Source organism: Hippichthys cyanospilos, chromosome 9 (assembly GCF_059441005.1).
Source record: "Hippichthys cyanospilos isolate Australia breed blue-spotted pipefish chromosome 9, RoL_Hcya_1.0, whole genome shotgun sequence".
Lineage (NCBI taxonomy): Eukaryota > Metazoa > Chordata > Actinopteri > Syngnathiformes > Syngnathidae > Hippichthys > Hippichthys cyanospilos.
In genome coordinates this window covers 9,708,789-9,729,340 of record NC_142377.1, presented here as the reverse complement: position 1 = coordinate 9,729,340, position 20,552 = coordinate 9,708,789, and the positions used below count along the sequence as shown (strand labels likewise).

Genomic DNA, 20,552 nt, shown 5'->3' with positions numbered 1-20,552 from the left:
TGCATCTGCATAAAACGTATAAAGGCATACAACCTTTCTATGTTTCTAGAACACAATTTAGCAATGTGTTTGTGTTCTAATCCATTTTCTTTTAATTAAAAAATACTGTTTTCGGATTAAAAAGCATGAGATGTTTATACACATAAGCCCAGGGTTACGCATAGCCCCATTTGATAACCAAGAACCTCAGAAGCGATATTGTGCAACATCAGTTTTATTTCAGTCTCATGTCTGCTGAACAACTGTCACACACCTGAATGCAACTTGACAAAATAAAGACACACAATGCTTTGCGAAGAGTCTCTATGATATAACTTAGCAGGCAGTTGCTTCATGTTCCAGTTAGTTGGCTCTTAATTTGAAAATAATGTACACTTGCCCCAATTTGAGAAGTAATGGTTCATAAGAATGCGTGTTTGCCACAAACCAAGAGCATGATGAACAAACCAGATAATCTCGGGAACTTGACCTTTATTGACAAATATCATGAACAGCATTAAAAAATATTGCTTCACAGTGTTTTATGGGAAGAATAAAAACAGAGATGCTATTAAAAGGTTTCACTTCAACTGTTGAGTTCATTTTGTTCCACAAGTTGCAACATCAAAACATATGAGTATCCACAAAGGACTTTGGATTTGTTTGTGCAGCTTCCACACCCAAAACAATTTGGACATTTTTCATGCTTGTGTGTGAGTGTGTATGTGTACGCATGCGCATGTGAGTCACTGACTCCTCATGGGAGGAAAGAGTGAATATTGTGTCAATCTGCCGAAACGGGCCCAATGAGGTCTGCTAAGAAAGTCCCGGCATGATTTTCGAGATCTCGGTGCAGTTGCCAGCTCTCCTCCCTGACCCCTTTCAGCAGACCTTCCTGTTGCAATACACAAACATCAGACATGAACACACATTCATCCAATAGCTTTGTGACTCATCTGGTCAACTGTGAGAATTGGGCCAGCAGCCCCAAAACAAATTCAGGAACTAAACAAAATCATACCATAAATCGATTTGCGGTACATTTGCTTTGACAGCTTACAATCTGTGAAGGGAAAGACAAATATTTTGACAAAGAACTGGAAACGGACCTGCGGGGTGTCCAACACCAGGATGATATCTCCCTGTTCAAATTGGAGCTGGCCGCATTCAGACGTTGCGTGGCTCTTTAGCGCCACCCCCTGGTAGTAAACATAAGTCACATCGGTCAAACCAATTACGATCTGGCAATTACACAAAATTAAACCTAGAACCTAAATACTTTAAGTGTTGAGATCTTTCAAAACAAATGCCACATGGGATGAATTTAAAAAAAAATCTCCTCCAGAATTTTTACAGGAAACACATAATTTTTGTTGTTAGGTCTGATAGCTGTTTTTAACTAATTTTTGAGCTCAAAACTCAGTGTTCTGAAGAATATATAAGAATTGTTTATGTATTGAAGGTAGACCATCATGTTTTTTTTTTTTCAGGATTGATACGATTATGAGTATTAGTAGTCAAGGAGGCTGATAGCCAATATTTGGAGCTGATATTCATAAAATGGAAAATTGCAAAATGCAAAATCATGATACAAGAAGCATACAGGAAGAAATAACTTTCTTATCTCAAGGTAGGACTATTGAAAAAAAAAAAAAAAACTGCCTACCTTGTAGAGTAACCCGGGCGGATCGCCTGACGCAGCAATCTCCCTGATGTCCAGTTCTTCTTCCTCCTCCTGTCTCTTCTCGGTAGGCAGAAGTGGGCATTTCTCCTTGCGGAATGATACACGCGGGGCAGGAACTGGAACAATTTTGGTCTTGGCTTCCTCTGACGGCGCTTCACTTGCATCGTCCTCCTGATCGGGACGGAGCGGTGCGTCAGCACCTGCATCAGATGTTTCCTGACTTGCAGCACCTGCATCAGTTGTTTCCTGACTTGCAACATCAGATTTTGGGACGCTGGAGCCGTCAGACTGATTTGTGGACAGATCGGCCTCCGCTTCTTCAACTTCTTGATTTTCACTTGTTGTGCTCCTGTCGCTGGGCTCACTGACACACAAAGAATGCCTACTGGGTGTGTTGGTGCCAGAAGAGTTCAGCTCAGAGTCTGAGGACAGCCCACCCTTGGTCGGGTTGCTACTTTCTTCTACTTTACTTAAGTCGCCAAAGTGGCTTTCAGTTTGTGGGTCAGGAGAAGAGGGTAAAGAAGTATTTTTCCCATTTTGGTTTGAGGAATGGATGGAAACATGGTCAGAAGGGAAAGCTGTGTTGCATGGGATTGGATTGGAGATGACCAGGGACCTTCTCTTCTTCGCTTTCCCCGTGGTGCTGTGCAAAAAAAGAGATCATTATTATTTCAGGACTTTGAGAAGTCCAGTGGTTCTTAACCTTGTTGGAGGAACCGAAACCCCACCAGTTTCATTTGTTCATTCACCGAACCCTTCTTTTGTAAAAAATAAAATATGATTTTGTTTACTGGAGCACGAAATGAATTGTGCATTAATATCACCTTGCTCAAATAACAAAACCAATACAGTGCATGGTAGGAAATCTCAGAGCAGGACGCTTTCCCACTAACTGCAGACTAGACTGACGGGTGGACCTCTGCGGCGGAGGCTCCACCGAACCCCTGAGAACGACTCACCGAACCCCTAGGGTTCAATCGAACCCAGGTTAAGAACCACCGGAGAAGCCTTTTTGTTTCAACTGTTTCAATCCCAAAGACATATTTTTACACTTTTTTAAAAAGTATAGACACTCCAATTCCGGGCACTTATTTATATCATTCTATTTTTTCCAAGTTTGTCAAAAGGGGTGACTGAAAATGTCTCATGCTAACTGAAATACTAAAGGAAATCATCATTTTATAAATAAAAAGTAATTGATTACTTTCGTACTAAAACTAATTTTAAGTACTTTTGCATACCTAAAGTAATCAATTTTAGGTATTAAAATCGATACCTTAGTTTTTAAAGTAATTGAATACTTTAGTACCTAAAATATTTAAATTAGCTTTAGGACTGATGACTAAAGTAATCGTTCACTTTTGATACTCAGGTTACTTTAGTACCTGAAGTAATTGATTACCTTATTGTCTAATGGTGATTCTTTTAGTAATAAAGTAATACTTACCTAAGGTAATCAATTTGTGCACTAATAGTAAATAAATTACTTAGTACTTGAATATCCAGAGTAATTGATTACTGCTATCAGATGGACAGACAAACAGAGATATACACAATACACACACACATGCGCATACACACACACACACACACAGTGCATATGGTATTGAAAAATGTCTAAATAGGATAAAAATTGTAATATTTCACCTGCTCAGGCCCTTGACAATGAAAGCTTTTCCAGAGTGCTGATCTTCTAATTTCTTCATCACGCTGTACAAATCCCTGTTAAGCTTCATATACGCAAAATAGTAAACAATACGGGAAAACAACTTTTGTGTGACATATTTAAGAAACTTAACATTAACAAGAGTGAAACTAACGAGTGAAAAGAAAAACGTGGCATATCTTACCACACTCATTTCTTTGTAGAAGACATCCCTCAGATTTGATATGTTCTGGAACACTGTCACGTAGCAACCAATGCGGCTACAGGCAGACAAATACATTTTGTCAGTCATCTTATCCTTATGACATCAGTTCCAATGTCCTCCTGAGACACAGCCTATTTTGATGTGTTTTGTTGCATTTTAGATTTTAGCTCAGCAAGAGAGCAAAGCGGATTGCATCCCACCCAAAACCATGAGACATATTTGGAAAATAAGCCAGGATGTCCTCAACTAAGCACAATAGGGCCAAAAACAAATGTCCACAAGTGGAACACATCAATTTGCTGGGTCAGAGCAAGATATTATAGCTGGTGAACATGTTACATAAATGTACATTTCTAACCCTTTTTTACTGTTTTTTTATGCCCCCCCAAAAAAAACTTTGTTTAAGGGGCAGTAGGCTGAGGAGAAAAAAAAAAATCACCGGGGGTATGTCATTGCAAAAAAAAAAAAAAAAAAAAAAGAATGATTCCACTGTCTTATAAGGAACAGTCCATTTAGACATTTTCGGCAGTAAAAAGTTTATGTTTTGATGACTAAATTATATTTCATTATATCATAACATTTTGTCCCTTGTTATCAGTCAAGTAACAACCAGTCACAGCTCAGAATGTCACGTGACTAAAAGGTCAGGTATGATTGGTTGTTACCTGAGCCTTGAGTACATGTGATGTCATTTTCTGTCAAAAGCAAGTGAAAATTTATTTTTGAAGGTTCACTGTACTTGAATAAATATGATAGACAAAATTAATCCATTGCCAAATATTGCTAATTGTGTCACAATTAGTTTCCATTTAATAAAATAATAATGTGAATATTCACATTATTGTATTAGATTTATTGGACTGGTGCTAATTTTGATAGTGAAAGGGGAGTGTACAACAACAACAGATTGGCAATAAGTACTGAATTTTAATGGAACCTTTATTGTACATATTTTAACTTGTAGTATTCATGGCATCAATCGAAGAACACCATAGACGATAATGAAAACATGTTTTTAGGACTCTGAGAGACACATTATTTGGATTGGGAACTTTTTTTAGTGTATACAGTATTTGCTAACTTTAGAAGTCCTGCTATTTTTGGTTCACCAAAATGATGGCTTTGTGTAAACCGGCCTGTTTTAAAACCTTTCACTTGGATTTTTCAGACATACAGTAGCTGCCATGCCTGCATAAAAAAAATACATTTTATCAGCAAAAATGTAACTTAGCTGGTCAAACATACCTCTGATAAAGAACAGGAAGCTCCTCCCTCAGCTCATGATTGATCTCCTCAAAGACATGCTGGGCTTTGTTGAACTCCTCCTCTGCCTATTAAACGAGACAGATTCCATTGCGGGTGTGCTACGGCAATCCAGAAGCATACTATGACCTACTGACCTTAGCGATTTTTGCATCATCCTTTTTCTTGGCACTCTGCAGCGCTTCCAGGTGGTGGCGTGCTGAATCGTAGTCCACCAGCTTCCTGCCACGTTTAGCTACTCGCTCCTGAAACGCACATGGGCGATTAAATACATTTGGACTCACTCGGGCCAGAGCTTCAATATCTAGTCTACGGCCAGCAATTCAAAAATGTTTATTTTCTATTTGAATTATGTTTTAGAGGCACAAACAAAAAAAATAAAAACGATACCTTGACTTCTGGAAACTGGCTCGTGTAGTTTTCCATGGTGCGCACAATCTGGTCGTTAATTTTCTCCTCATAGTCGTTCCATAGTAAATCTTCACTCTAAAACATTGTTTCATTTGAATTTACTCCAAACAAACTGAAAGCATTACTGGTTTAAACATATTATTAAAAAAACAATTGTTGGACAAAAAAGTAAGGATGTTGCTAAATTAGTTCCAAAATCTGAACTGTAAACCTTTCTCAACTGATCTTTGGACGTGTATAGTCGTCGTTGGCAGTGAATGAGTTAAAGGCAATTCAGGTAACTGAAGAAATACGTTCATAATGAATACCTCTTTTATGACAGCAAGGTCCTCCAGTCCATTCCAGTCAGATTCGTAGACATCTTGCAAAGTCTGAGATAGCCGCTTCGACGTCTCATGTACAGCTGTGAAAATAGCAATAAATATTAGATCACCCTCCCCTTACCATTTTTGCACCAGCGGCACTTGGGAGCATTAATGCAGCATTGTTTTCAATGTTTGTGGCAATGTTACACCCACGCTGAGAAGGTCAGAACAACACTTGCTTCCTGACTGGAGCTCAAATAAGAACAGATAACAATACTACAAATTCAATGTTTATTCTTTCGTTGATTAATATCACAAAAGCTGAGTCTGGTGTCATTTTTTTTTCTTTTCTGAAGCAATGCAGACATCATTGCAAAATAGTCTGCATGCCACAAAAATAGTAAAAATTCACTTCCCATTTACACATTTGCCTCCCTCTTTCGCTGAACTGCTCAGTTTCTTTCTCAGAATTTAGTAAATACATAATGCAATGGAAACTTGCCTTTCACGGCACCATAGTAGGCTCTGACATCTTTAAATAACCTGCTTCCATCGACCTGTACACAGAGGGAAAGAAACGACTGAAATGAAAACGGATTTTGTGAAGTGAAAGTAGTTGTCACATGTTAGCATTCAACATCCTTCCCGTTGCACAATGGAAACTACGACTTCCAGACTTGCATGTTTCCAGTGAAAGTCCTTCAATGAACTTGATGCCCTTCATATTCATGACTTTGTTAGCAAGATAAATAAACAATAAAAATCTATTTTGCCTTTAATAAATTAGGTAAGTCATTATTTTTCGGGTAAACGCTTAAAAAAATAAATCAACTTGCAGTCGAGTAAAAATGACATCACATGTGCTCAAGGCCCTGGTAATCACGAATCACAGCTAGGCTTGTGAATGTCACATGACCAAACCCCCAAAAAAGGTGAGCCATGACGTTTCCTGAGCATTGAACACGTGACATTTTCAGTATTAACTGGTGAAAAATGTGTTTTTAAAGGTATCAACTGTTTTTTTTTTTCCAATTTGATTTTTGGAAAAATAACAATATACTGCGGAAAATAGCTAAATAAGTTTAGTACCCCATTAATCACTGAGTAAAAGCATTCAGAAGTGAAAAGACAGTAACTTTAAAAAGGTCAACAGATGAACTATATTATGCTTCCAAGATTACATTAGATTACATTCTAATGTTAGCACAAGCAGAAAATCGGTAGTACAGTGTAGCATTTTTCTTCCATCTATGAATATGGTGCTATACGACATCATAGTACAGCGTGCATCTTGTCACAGTAACAGTTGAAAGGACAAGGACAGTAATTTGACTTTTATCTAAACCAAAGGAAATCTATCCAGGCTTAATCTTAATGGTGAATATAGCTTTGTGGAATATAAATTCCTCACCAAAATCTCCCTATTTTTAGACACTGCAGGGAACAGCCATTTTGTCACTCAATGTCGACCGAAAATGACATCAGTTATCTCAAGTTATTATCGCGGCTCAGCTTGTGAATATCACATGACTAAATTCAATCCTGCACAACTGTGATGTCATTTTAGGTCCCATGCAAGTGACAAAATGGCCGCCCCCTGGGATTTTTCTATTTCTAACTCATTTTTCATAACCCAAAAATGCTTCGTATTTATGGATGGGACATATAATTATAAATATTTGGCTTGACCTCTTCTTAAAGAAAGAACACAAACCAAATAGGATTTATTAATAGATGTACCTGTTGTTTGATGAGGTTCTGCGAGCAAGTCTCAAAATGCTCATCCTTGGTTTCCATGGTTTTGCCCAGTTTTTGAAGGACCTGTGTGATCAGAACATGATATTCAAGTTCTGTCAACATCTCAAATACAGTAAGTCTTTTCAGTATCTCAAATCCTTAACAGCCAGGAGTTTGTTTCCCAACATTGCCCATGACCTTTATTTTTAAGTCTGAACGCATCAGACTTCTCTATAACAGCCGCAAGGTTGGGCCATAAACGTATCCATCAAAACTTTGGAGCCGTTTGCTTCAACTTTGTTCTATCAACCATATCAACTTCAATCTAAATATTATCGAGTTCAGAAAGCAGAGGAAGTTCACAATCAGGAAGTGGTTACTTGTGAGTTGGAACACAGCTGCGAACAACACTGTGATGTTTTGGCACAGATCAAAAAAACAAAGGCATGTTCAATTCTGGACTAGCGGTTTCGTGCTTAGAATTAACAGGTCACGCAGCTAAAGGTGCCACAGGTCATATTAAATGATTAGCACATTCCAGACACTGCAGCAAATGTTCCAGTAGAAATGTTTGTTAAAAACAACAACCAAAAAACAGTTTCTCCTGGTCCACGCTTCCCATCAACACCAAGAAATCTAAACAGTCGCCACACTTGACAGTTATAGTTCACCTTTTCTTGTGCGCGACTCAACGACTTCTGGACCCTTTTGGCGAGGGATCCAGCACCAGCCTGCAGGTTCGGACCCATCTTATTTTCGGCCATGGTGCTCCGTGGCTTGCTTTACAACGGTATGAATTCCGCCTCTCGTCTGCTTCCTCTTGAGACGACGTAAGTCTGCTTTCTAACTGGAGGCGATGGAGGTGGAGCAACAAGGCAAATGACATGATTCAACACACACATACACACGCACGAGCCCGCGCACGTGCTCACACACAAACAGGGAACAACTTTTGGGCGAATTCCTTGACATCACTAACGGCGTGTCGTCATTTTGAAGCGTCTCTGCATGCCCAGAAAGTGTGGAAATCACCGTGCTTTACATTTTACATTGTTGCGAAACTTGGATTCATCCATTCACTCACCTGAAAACCATGCGCGTCGATTGCGTCCGTCGTTTGAGGCGTTGCTGACTCAGCAAAGTGACGCAAATGCTCGAATGGGTCGCAAAATCCTGAGCCACAAATTCAAAGCATATGTAACGGCAAAAATCTGAGAAAATTAAATAGAGTGTTGCTCTATATCTAAAGCATAATTGACTGGAAATTGTGTCAGGGTTAAGAAAGGGTTTCAAGCCCGATTAATAAATACGTCTAAGGTAACAGGTGGTAAATAAACAAACTACGTTCTGTCTGTGTCCAAATTCCGGATGCACTTGAAGTTACCTCAGCTTCCGTGCGCACGCAAGAAGTCAACACTTGTTAATGGCTAGTTGCCAACTCCCGAGAATTTGATTTTTTTTTTAAGTATCACAAAGTACAAGAGAGAAACGTAACAAAAACGGGTACTACGTGGGCCCATATGAAGTCCCGTTTTTTTTTTTATAAAAGTCTCAATACAGTATCGAAGCTAAACTACAGAAGTTCTAGTAGCCTTTTTTTGTTGATCTATCTATCTATCTATCTATCTATCTATCTATCTATCTATCTATCTATCTATCTATCTATCTATATATATATATATATATATATATATATATATATATATATATATATATATATATATATATATATATATATATATATATATATATACATATATATATATATATATATATATATATATATATATATATATATATATATATATATATATATATATATATACATATATATATATATATATATATATATATATATATATATATATATATATATATATATATATATATATATATATATCCATCCATCCATCCATCCAGCCATCCAGCCATCCATCCATCCATCCATCCAACCATCCATCCATCCATCCATCCATCCATATGATACGTGCAATATTTTGTCAGAAATATTATTTTCCAATACCCCACGTACATTTCCTTGGAAAAAGTGTCAGCACCTGTCATTTGACTAATTGCCGGACGAAAATTCAAGATAAAAGTACCATCGCATATTTTATACACAAAGACAATAAAACTTGCAATATTGTTTGTCTTTTTATTTTGTTTGGGAAATTTCATATTCACAAAGTCAGATATTTTTATTTCACTCCCATGTTTTAAAGTGTTCAAAATTGAATGTTTTTTTTTTAGCCTCTTGGTTTGTAAACAATAGGAAAGGAAAACATATTTTGGGCATTTATTCTAATTTGTTTAAGTCAAATCTGTCATTTTTCTATATTTAGTATGGCTGTTACAATTATCTGCAATGTTATATTGTTTGTATATATATTTGTGATTGTTTTTTTTTTGTTAGTTAATGTGAAATGTTAGAAGAATATGTGTAAAAAAAATGTTGTCATTGCGTATTCTGTCCAGCTAATGGCGCCAGATAACAACCTTTCAGTAGTTGTCTTGAGAAGCATTTGTTTTTCTTGTTGAATCTTTATGAATTTTTTGCAAATTTTTATGACATGAATATACGTAAATAATATTTAACGTTTAATTAATGCGAACAGTTAGGGGGAAAATAATGTCGGCGCTTTACGACATGTTACTAGGCAACCCTGTGACGTTCTTTCATGGTACGTTGGATTTAATTTAGCTGACTAGCCGTGTGGGCGGTGTCGTTGATGACAAAAATATCTTTTGAGAAATGGTGGGATAATGCAACAAATCGAGCGCTTCTTTTTACATGGCTATAAACCAGTGCGAGTAACGTTGGCTCATTCAGGCGCGGTTTGGGCTGGTACCAGACGGGAAGCAGTGGAGCTAGCGGTCCAGTTGTTTGTCAGGCTTGTCCTTTGAAGAAAAGCTCAGCCTAGGTTAATTTTGGACTTTTCTCCGTGCGCACCAGCCCTCTTTTGGAGGCTTGGACGGCAGTATTTCACCTTAAAAATGCCTCCCATCGAAAATGAAACCGAGAAGAATGAACTTAAAACTCGGATACAATCGCTAATTGACTCCAACCAAGTGGTGGTCTTCAGCAAAAGTTATTGTCCATATTGTGTGACGGTAGGTTGATTGTTTATCGGGTGCAAAGTTCGTGTTGTTTATTTTAAAGCAGTTGGTCGGCTCTCTTAATTTCGCCGCGAAGTGAACGGGCTTCGTCTAGTTGCTGGCTGTAAACGTTTTTGTTGTTTTTGTTTTTTGATAGGTCATTAGAAAGATATGTTTGTAGCAAGTTGAATGTATTTTTCTAAAGCCCACTGAAAATATTATACACAGTATGAGAATGTATTTTTTAATTTCATTGAAGTAAAAGTCAAATCCCCTGAAATGGAAACCTTTCTCGAGTTAGCTTGCACCTACGACCATTAACGACTTATTTATTTTTCGAGAATTTACTCAGCAGCGTTTTATAGCGTCGGTGTCATGTTAAGATTGTGTCACTGCATACTAAATGTATATTTGGTCATATATCCAGGTGAAAGACTTGTTCAAAGAACTCAAAGTGGAGTACAATGTTGTGGAGCTGGATCTCATGGGTAAGATCCATTTCCTCATAGAACCCTACAATGACTCAGCATCTTTAACACTGTTGCTGCAAGCCTTTCTACACATTTTCTTGTTTACATAACACTTTGGAAGTTTCAGACTTTTTTAACACGAGCATATTGCTCATGTTGGAAGTTTCAGACTTTTTTTTAACATGAGCATATTGTTCATGTTAAAAGCAAGATTTTAATGAATCAGGATACAAATTTGCATTATTGATGCCAGGCCAGACAATGTTTACGTGAAAGAGCGTTTTGATCAAAGTCTTGGCAGATATTTGGATAAATACGATTTTTTTTTAATGCAAGATCAAAGTGGTCCCAAGACACTTACATTGTTTATGCACTGTTTCCAGAGGATGGAGCCAATTATCAGGAGATGCTACTTGAGATGACTGGACAAAAAACTGTTCCTAATGTTTTTATCAACAAAATGCACATTGGTGGCTGTGACAAGACAATGCAGGTTAACATGCTTTTTTTATGGTTGTTTCTAGGCTTTCCTCACAATGTTGCATTATTATGCAACAGTTTAATGGGTTGTGTTTTGTGTGAAACATTATACTCAGCTAAATTGGCAAGCACTTATGATCCACAAAAGACGGATGGGCGAAGGCTGTTGCTCAACCGCCTTACAAGTAGCCTTCTCCTCAATTAATTGCAGTGCTCGTTTTGTTGTTTTGCATTAACAGGAAGGCCAATTTAAAACTGCATTAATGCATCATGTTCTGAATTATTGGATAAAATATTCCTGTTGATTGCCTTGCTCGTAATTGCTCACCATATTTATGTATTTGAACTCTTGCTGATATGTCTATCAGGCCCATAAAGACGGCATTCTGGATCAACTACTGAATGGACAAAGTAATTATGACTATGACCTTATTGTCATTGGAGGAGGATCTGGAGGACTGGCCTGTTCCAAGGTGATCTGCTCAATTGCAACGCAGTGATCAGTTGTCACGCTTCAGTGGCAGTTTTATTCAGTTTTCTTATTGGTACAGAGTGTAACAAAAGATACCAATGTCATCCTTAAATTGTTTATTTATATATTTTAGGAAGCTGCAACTCTGGGGAAAAAAGTCATGGTCTTAGACTTTGTTGTTCCTACACCGAAAGGAACCACTTGGGGTAAGATATTTTTACTGAAATATCTGATTGGCTCCACTGTCCGAGCAAAAATAGGGCAAATACTCTTAGAATATTCAAAATGGACTATATAGTGTGGTCCCTCAAACTAAATATTCATCAGTTAAATACTATTAAATTATGTTTTCAGACAAGCCTAAAATAAGGACTAACAATTAGGGGTGGGGGCATTTTTTCATTTGTGATGCATACTAAACTTGCCATAATTTTATGATTGCATTATGCTTGATCTCGTGGTTTCATGCAGCATTAAAATAGAATCTTGCTGTGGTAATCAGGTCTAGGTGGAACGTGCGTGAACGTTGGCTGCATTCCCAAGAAACTTATGCACCAGACCGCCTTGCTCGGTACCGCCATGCAAGACGCACGCAACTTTGGCTGGGAGTTTGACAAAAGTGGTAAGCGGTGAACTTGATTGACTCAAAGTGATGACTGGCTAAAGCTGGTAGTAAATACTGGGTCAGAATTGGCCTTTTTCAGTTTGTTACAGCTATATCTAAGCGTCTTGTTCTGTGTGTGGTCAGTCAAACACAACTGGGAAACGATGAAGACTGCAGTAAACAATTACATTGGCTCACTCAACTGGGGCTACAGGGTGGCACTGAGGGACAAGAATGTCAATTACGTCAATGCGTATGCAGAATTCATTGAACCTCACAAGATCAAGGTAAACAGTTTATCATGGAAAGTTTCATAAATGTGACTTAGCAATCAAGCAAAGAATAGAGTACATTTTGCTAATGCTCATCGAAGTGGATTAACCTCAACTAAATGTTCATATTGAAATCTAAATTGGCTCTGGTTAAAATCTTAATCAGAAGTTTCTTTTGCCTTATTTGGGCTAGAAATTGCCCTTGTTATTCATTCTCGAAAAGGCAAAAAGTGTTTCAAAACTTTTTTCACCCACCAGTCAGGTTCTGATTACTGCAGGGCTGCATGTTGTGCAATCATTCCAATAACAATAGAGATAGTTTTTGTTTTGTTTTTTTAACTAGGAATGTTTAGCCCCACTTTTTTTTTTTTTTTTTTTTCCTCCGACCACTACCAGTACAAGCGATCAGCATTTGTAGTCACCAGTGCCAATACAACTAGTACTTTGGCTGCATATCAATTATGAGTAGTCAATGAGGCTGGTAGCAAATATTTGGAGCCAATATTCTTTTTTTTCACAAAAAGGGAAAATATTGGCGCCAGGAGAAAAAAAAAATCTAAATTTTACGAACTTTTGACTTTGTTGAAATCTGTGTTGTTAAATTTTAACAAAAAAATCAGGGATCTCCCAAGGTCGTCGACATGTCTAAACCAGTTAAATGAACACTTAAACTAGTAAATTGGTTATCGGAAACATTCACTAATCACTGAAATATTAAACTTAAGATAAACAGTTTTACATTGATTTATTATCATAAAAATCATTATCTGTGCCAATAATTGGGCTATCCCTAATTAACAGCTAGATATCTCATGTCTTTCTTTTGCAGGCAGTAAACAAACGCGGGAAGGAGACATTTCACACAGCAGCTAAGTTTGTCTTGGCTACAGGCGAGCGTCCACGTTACCTCGGTATACCCGGAGACAAGGAGTACTGCATCACAAGGTGATTGTTCATATTTATAACTGTTCCTTATACACACATATATTTCATTCAAACCACACATAGGAACAAGGATATCAAAACTCTCCACATGATCAAACATCTTTGTATCTTTAATGCTTGTTGCTTTTGCTGAGACAATCTCCGGCTGTTAATCTAGTCTTAAGATTTCCTCATACCGAAGGTGATTGTTTTTAAAGTCACACAATCAAAATAACAAGCCTTGTGACTTGAAGAAATCCTCACCGTATTCAATTTGTTCCCCGCACAAGATGTAACAAGTTTGAAAAATGTTAAAATACTCATTGAACAACTAGTTACCTTCCTGTGACGGTATTCCAATTGTCACAAACTGGCAGCCATCTGCACATGAAGTAATCGTCATTTCTCAACATAAGATGTGTTGCAACTGGTTGGGCACTGGGAGTTTATATGCCCAGATTTCTCTCACTTTTTAAGTGTGAGGAAACTGTCTATTGTAATGCAAACTAAAAGGATCCAATCATATCAGAAGTCTTGCCTGTTGAAAAAATTGATGGGGAGGAAAAAAAAGCGCTCTAAAAAATTATAGATACTATGTTGAATAAAATGGTATTAGAAGCAGGGACGCGGCCACCATATATTTAGAATGTTTTCCTTCGGTGTGGAGATTGACCAAAAGAGTGTGCAGAGCATGACTGGGTTGCTCTGGCCACCATGTAGCTCCGCCCCTGATTAGAGGTGTTTGACATTTTAAAGAAAACAAACATGGGATTCTTCATATAAAATTTAGATGACCAGTATAACCCGTTTGTCCAGTTTGACAGTGTTCAAGCTGTGGGGCAATTTTTTTTGCTGATTTTCTTGATGGACCCTTTCTCCATTTCCCACCAGCGACGACCTCTTCTACTTGCCATACTGCCCTGGCAAGACTTTGGTGATCGGTGCGTCGTATGTCGCTTTGGAATGCGGCGGCTTCCTCGCTGGCCTCGGGCTCGATGTCACCGTCATGGTTCGCTCCATTCTGCTGAGAGGCTTCGACCAGGAAATGGCCAACCGTGCCGGTGAACACATGGAAGAACATGGCATCAAATTCATCCGGAAATTTGTCCCTGTAAAGGTTAGCGGGCGGATTGATTTATTTCTAGCAAAAACTGTATACCTCAGTCAATTAACTCATTCGGTGCCATTGACGACTTTTAAATTCTAAGATCTGTTTTAAGTGGCGCTGAATGAGTGAAACGGCGCTTGGTGTGAAACTTCGACCAATTTGGCAATTCTTACTTTGGCTGCTTTGATTTGTCAGATTGAGGAGTTGGAAGCAGGTACTCCTGGCCGGCTGAAGGTGACAGCAAAGTCCACAGAGACTGATGAGGTCATCGAGGGAGAGTACAACACTGTAAGTCAGCCAGTTAGTCCTGCTCTGATGAGGAGAAAAGTAGAAAAATGACAGAAATCTTGAATTCACCGTCAACGGCAAGTGGCAAAACGTGTTTGTTTTTATTTGTTTTTTTTTTAAGTATTGCCTATATATGAAGAATAATGTAGTGATCAAATTAATGATAGATTAAATAATACATTATTAGTAATAAAAATGGCAAAAAAAAAGTTGATTATTTTAACGAGTGTTCTGTGCATTCTGTGATCCTCAGGTTTTAATTGCGGTGGGACGAAACGCATGCACTGACAAGATCGGCCTTGACAAGATCGGGGTCAAAGTTAACCCAAAGTAAGTTTTTATTTCACAATTACTATTTTTTTTTTCTTGTAGGCCTTGTAGCAATTTTGTGACCTGTACCTTTAAGACACATGATAGTCATGGTGAGTAAGCACTTATCCGGGTCACATGACACTTTGTAGTGTTTGGGAGGGGGCTGCCTTTGACTTGAGAGTAAAAAGACAGCATTGTGTTGCAACAGTAGAGGTCATGCTAGGTCTTTTATTTCGAAGGCGAGCCTCTCAATTTTCTGATTTCATTTGCCAACTGCTGGTTTTAAAATAAATGAATGTGAATTAAAGGTATACCTGATCTTTTTTTTTTTTTTACAGTATTGACACTCACCGTGGCAGCAGATACCAGTGTCAGTCCCTCTCTTGGGAGTAGTTTTACACTCATCAACTAGAAATGACAAATTAGAAGGATAGAAAATTGCCATAAAATTCATGAAGATTAAAGGGATAGATATTTACAGTATTTGTCACTGTTTTGTGTGTGTGTGTGTTTCAGCCCTTATCCAAAATCTCTAACAATAGCACTCATATACAGTAAAGGGGTCCTTGTTATTGAAGTATATATTTGCATCAGTTTTTGAGTGGCTGGCCGGTTCTGGCGAGGGGAGGGGGTCAGCAGGGATTAAGAGCACGTATGGCAAATCCAAAAGAGAGCTTTGAGTCACGCGTCAGTCTTGTGACTGTAATAATGAAGCTGCGTAACAATTCTGAAGCTTGCGGGTATCGGCCACAAGACCTGATATTCTTTACATTGTTGAATAATCCCAGTCTCTGAACAGTCTTCCTGATGCGACCTTGATTAAGTGAGTTTATTTTTTAGCTTGGAGTAAAGAAAACTAATCCAGAGTTGGATTATTGTTACGTTTTTTCCCTTCAGTTTTGTTTTTGTCCTTTTGTCCCTTATGTTATTAAATTGATATTGAATTGTTTTTCTCTATCTTCTTGCCACCTTCAAGGAATGGAAAAATTCCTGTCAATGATGAAGAACAAACTAACGTGCCCCACATCTATGCCATTGGAGACATTTTGGAGGACAAGTGGGAGCTCACCCCTGTGGCCATCCAGGCCGGGAGGTTGCTAGCGAGACGTCTTTACGGGGGTTCAACAGTCAAGGTCAAAAATTGCTTATTTGTTTTCATATGAATATCAAATTGAAGGAAATTGAACTTTTTTGATGTTTTAACCCTTTAAACACCAAAGTATTAAAATTGCACCAAACAACATTGTATACAGTGTGCCTTTACCTTTAACCATAATCAAGTTACAAGCGTTTCAAATATAGAAAAAATATCTGTCGCCTAAAGGGCTAAAGAACCATAAAACAGTATGGAAATACTATTGCAGTTAGAAAATGACTGAATCTATCTTTTTAGTGTGACTACATCAATGTTCCCACCACGGTTTTCACTCCACTGGAGTATGGCTCCTGCGGTCTGTCTGAGGAGAAGGCCACAGAGTTGTACGGGCAGGACAACCTTGAGGTAACACAGATAGAGAGTTTAAACGTGGCCTACTTATGTATTTCTTTGCTAATTCATATTTTTTTATTTGTCCCTTATTCAGATATTTCACACACTGTTCTGGCCTTTGGAGTTTACTGTGCCTGCAAGAGACAACAATAGATGCTATGCCAAGATCATCTGCAATAAATTGGACAATGTAAGACTTGGGTCAGCGTTAACGGCTTAAGCTTGTATCAGAGTTCGTTTGGCTGAGTTATTTGTGTTTTCTCACAATAGGACAAAGTGATTGGCTTCCACTATTTGGGCCCCAATGCGGGAGAAGTAACTCAAGGATTTGGCGCTGCCATGAAATGCGGTATGACCAAAGAGCAGCTGGACAGTACCATCGGTATCCACCCAACTTGCGCTGAGGTAAAAACATTCCCCACCTTTTTAAATATTAACACTTTTTATTTATTTTTTTTTATCGCATTCCTTGTGCCAGTTTCTGTTATGTTGCAATAGTGGACTGACGATTTTTACCGCCAGTGCAACAGGAAACTGTATTTCAAAATTGCATTTCCTACTATTACAGTATCATAGCCACATTTAGTAAAGAACACGGATGAACGAAAACTCCTTTGATTATATGCAACATATTTTCTAAAACTTAAATTTTCAGCTGCAACGACCATTAAATGGTTCTTTTCTTTTAATCATTGTTTGCTGGTTTTCCAAAGACTTAAGTGAAATTGTGTTGTCATTTTCCTCATTCCCCACTCGCAGAACTTCACCACTCTGGAGGTGACCAAAAGTTCAGGAGGTGACATCACCCAGGCTGGCTGCTGAGGTTAAACCCTGCTCGTTTAGCAGAATGCTCTCACGAACTCCACCGACTTCACCTTCTCTTAGCTTCTAAAGAACCTCAACTTTCAACTCCGGCTGTTCACTTTTTAGTAGACGGCTGTCTCTCAGGACAAATCGTGCTCGTTTTTTGCGGTTTAGCGGGAGCGAGGGTGAATTGAGGGCATTCTGCTAAACAGCGGGGTCACTCTGCTGAAAACCATCGGGCTCTATTTGTGTCCTTCTCTGAGGAGCGAGGGTAATCGCACTAATCCTGATGTGTTTGTGTGTGCCTGAGCCGTTCTTGAAGTCCTTGCCTGTAACCCAAAATGCTTTGGTGGGCAGGGATTGATTCACCTCTGTAGAAGGAGCCGATAGCGTCCCTGTCTCTTCGTCCATTTTTTTTTTTCCACCTACAGTATAAATATGGTATTCCGATTTTGCAATGACCTATTTACTGGACAAGCTGTAGCTACGTTACATTTGACAGTGACGGGAAAATGAAGCCCCATGAAACGCTTGATATATATATATTTTTTTTACTCCTCTAGATGGTCCTCTTTGTTAAATGTAAAGGAAATTACATTTCCAATGCGTCTTTAAATCAGGAGAGCCAAAACATCAAAAGTGCTTCACGGGGATTCATTTTCACATCACTACCTCAAACTAGGCATGATAGAATAAGCCAAGGCTGCTGCAGAATTACTTCCCGCCCCTTACATTGAGACTAAACCCATCAACCCATTCAAAACTGTAAATTGTACATACAAATGTACTCTACTTATTGGCATCCGTAGTTTATACTGGGTTTTAATGTAATGCTTGTTTCATCTTACGACATTATTCCGTATTTATAAACATCGGCTTTTCGTGTGTTTTTCAAATGCAGTGGAAGATGTTGCAACGTTTGCGTTGCCATCATTTCCTGTGTAACGTATTCCCGTATAAATCACTCAAGTACAATTCACTGAAGGCTGTTTACACTGCTTTCATTTGACCTTGGAGCGCATATTTGAGAAGTCTGTGTAAAAGATGTAGCCAATCTTGGGTGACGAGTCTCTAAATCTCTTGTGATTATTATTATGTTTGTTAGGGGTTGTTGTGTATGGACACTTGAACGTACCTTTCATGAGAAAATAAAGACTTTTTTGGACATTGTTTTCTTTGTTTTGAAATTAATTTGATTACGTTTGCAAGTTACACTTCAAGTGAGAATGCTGAGGTAGAATCTATTGTATAGCGGATCAAAAATAATTTCATTAAAAGTGATTATTCATAGCCAGCACATCAAAGAGCTCTGTAGAAGCAAAAGCAGGTGTCTTTTGGGTGCATGTGCTCCTTTATGGCTCTATACAACCTTCACAATTGATCAGTAGCATCGGGGCTGGTGTGAAGCCTTCATTCAATACATCTGACAACAGTGTGTCACCTGTAAGGGTTGCCATGACCACTCTGCTTTGAAGGCGTGCTTTTAATTTAGCCTGTTACCTATTTTATTGTGGATGCTCCCTTAGGAGCTCATTCTGTGACATGTTTTATTTTGTTGTGTCCAATTAAACAGGGCCAACTGGTTAGGTGTATTATGTAAACTTGTTTAATTAAGACTGCAGTGAAGAACAACCCGTTTCATTTTGACTTGCTATTCCTTATCACTGATCGCCATGAGTCACTTGGGGAGTGCTGCGCTTACGTAAGCTAACCTGGTATTTTCAATATGGTGTAGGCATGCATGACTCCACTGTTCTTCACTTGTCATGTGGGGAAAATGGAAAATCTATTTCTTGTGGCTACTCATTGATAGTACGTGGACTTTATAGTCATTCTTTTACGTAGATAAGCATCTGCTTATCTCCCTGTTTTCAGGAGGGGCCGGAGAAAATGCATGCTGCAGTACTTTGGACACTTGCATAAACCTTTTGAAATAAATGCAACTTGTCAGTTAAATAAATATTATTGAAGGTAAAAGGCTAACAAAATTATTAAACAATCTGTTTTTATATATGACGCATGACTGTAGAATTTCGGGAGAGTTTTTATTTGATTTCTTGGGCCCAACAAAATGATTTGGCTCCGATCATCTTAACAGAATCACAATTTTGCGGGAATAGTTTAGGTTGCAACGTGCGGTCCGAGGGTGTGTGGGTGGAGACAAACGTTTGACCCAACCTTCCAAACGTTAGACTCCGCCTACTGAAAGTGAACAAAATGCTTAATTTTACTTTCCATTCTGGGTTGAATAGAGGGACGTGAAACCATGGAGGAACATCCAGTGTGTTCAAGGACAATGAAAATGGGGGAGCCCATGTATATACTAGGTTCAACAGTTGTGGTCAAAAGACGTCCTCCACATATACAGTATAAGATATGTGGCCGGGAGCAGTACCAGTTATTGTCAGCAGAAGGCGCACGCTCTTAATGTTTGAGGTTAGCGTTTGAGTCGGGGCAGTCGATAGTTTGTAAATTTGAATAGTATTTGTGTCAAATAATATTAGAATACATCAAAACATCTAGGAAATAGCATTACAAAAATAGAAAGCGCTTATTCTACCCATGTTACACGCAAACGCCACAAAGCGGCACTGCAGGCTCACAAGATATGTCACCAGTACCCACGCAAACAAATTAGTGCAGAATAATATTATATTATTGCACTTTATCAGACATTTAAACACTTTTTGTTGAGTGAACATTTCCGACCTTGCAGCCAAACAAATACGCATGTGTCATTTGTGTCGAAGGTTGTTTACCGGAAACCAAAAGTAATCAACCGATCAACTTTAAAGTAAAAGCATATTATGAATCGGTTGTCGTTGACAAAAAAACGAAACAGCGAAACATTTTAGCTGCTTTATAGATTGTAATATTGTCGGGCAGATTATTTTTGTAGTTCTGGAGTAACAATGAGTGGAATATAGCTTCTCTTTATCAGAAATTAATTATGAGTTAACAAATGCGTCAGAACATGATCGGT

At 38.3% G+C, this 20,552-nt stretch overlaps 2 protein-coding genes across 2 annotated transcripts; one reads left to right on the top strand and one right to left on the bottom strand.

Moving 5' to 3' along the window:
- Positions 1 to 451: 451 nt before the first annotated feature.
- Positions 452 to 8,153, bottom strand: bin2b (bridging integrator 2b). The gene is made up of 12 exons (XM_088422337.1): positions 7,922 to 8,153; positions 7,254 to 7,334; positions 6,016 to 6,070; positions 5,517 to 5,611; positions 5,188 to 5,283; positions 4,935 to 5,042; positions 4,780 to 4,865; positions 3,514 to 3,589; positions 3,311 to 3,393; positions 1,646 to 2,306; positions 1,089 to 1,178; positions 452 to 874 (listed from the first exon to the last, which is right to left on the bottom strand). The coding sequence occupies exons 1-12, from the start codon at positions 8,012 to 8,014 to the stop codon at positions 764 to 766; spliced, it is 1,635 nt and encodes a 544-aa protein (XP_088278463.1). The 5' UTR covers positions 8,015 to 8,153; the 3' UTR covers positions 452 to 763.
- A 1,907-nt stretch (positions 8,154 to 10,060) lies between these two features.
- txnrd3 (thioredoxin reductase 3) lies at positions 10,061 to 18,739 on the top strand. The gene is made up of 16 exons (XM_088422692.1): positions 10,061 to 10,361; positions 10,774 to 10,834; positions 11,200 to 11,309; positions 11,665 to 11,769; positions 11,902 to 11,974; positions 12,271 to 12,390; positions 12,517 to 12,659; positions 13,474 to 13,589; positions 14,460 to 14,685; positions 14,872 to 14,964; positions 15,218 to 15,294; positions 16,253 to 16,409; positions 16,670 to 16,777; positions 16,860 to 16,955; positions 17,036 to 17,170; positions 17,525 to 18,739. The coding sequence occupies exons 1-16, from the start codon at positions 10,245 to 10,247 to the stop codon at positions 17,591 to 17,593; spliced, it is 1,806 nt and encodes a 601-aa protein (XP_088278818.1). The 5' UTR covers positions 10,061 to 10,244; the 3' UTR covers positions 17,594 to 18,739.
- The last annotated feature ends 1,813 nt before the right edge of the window (positions 18,740 to 20,552 follow it).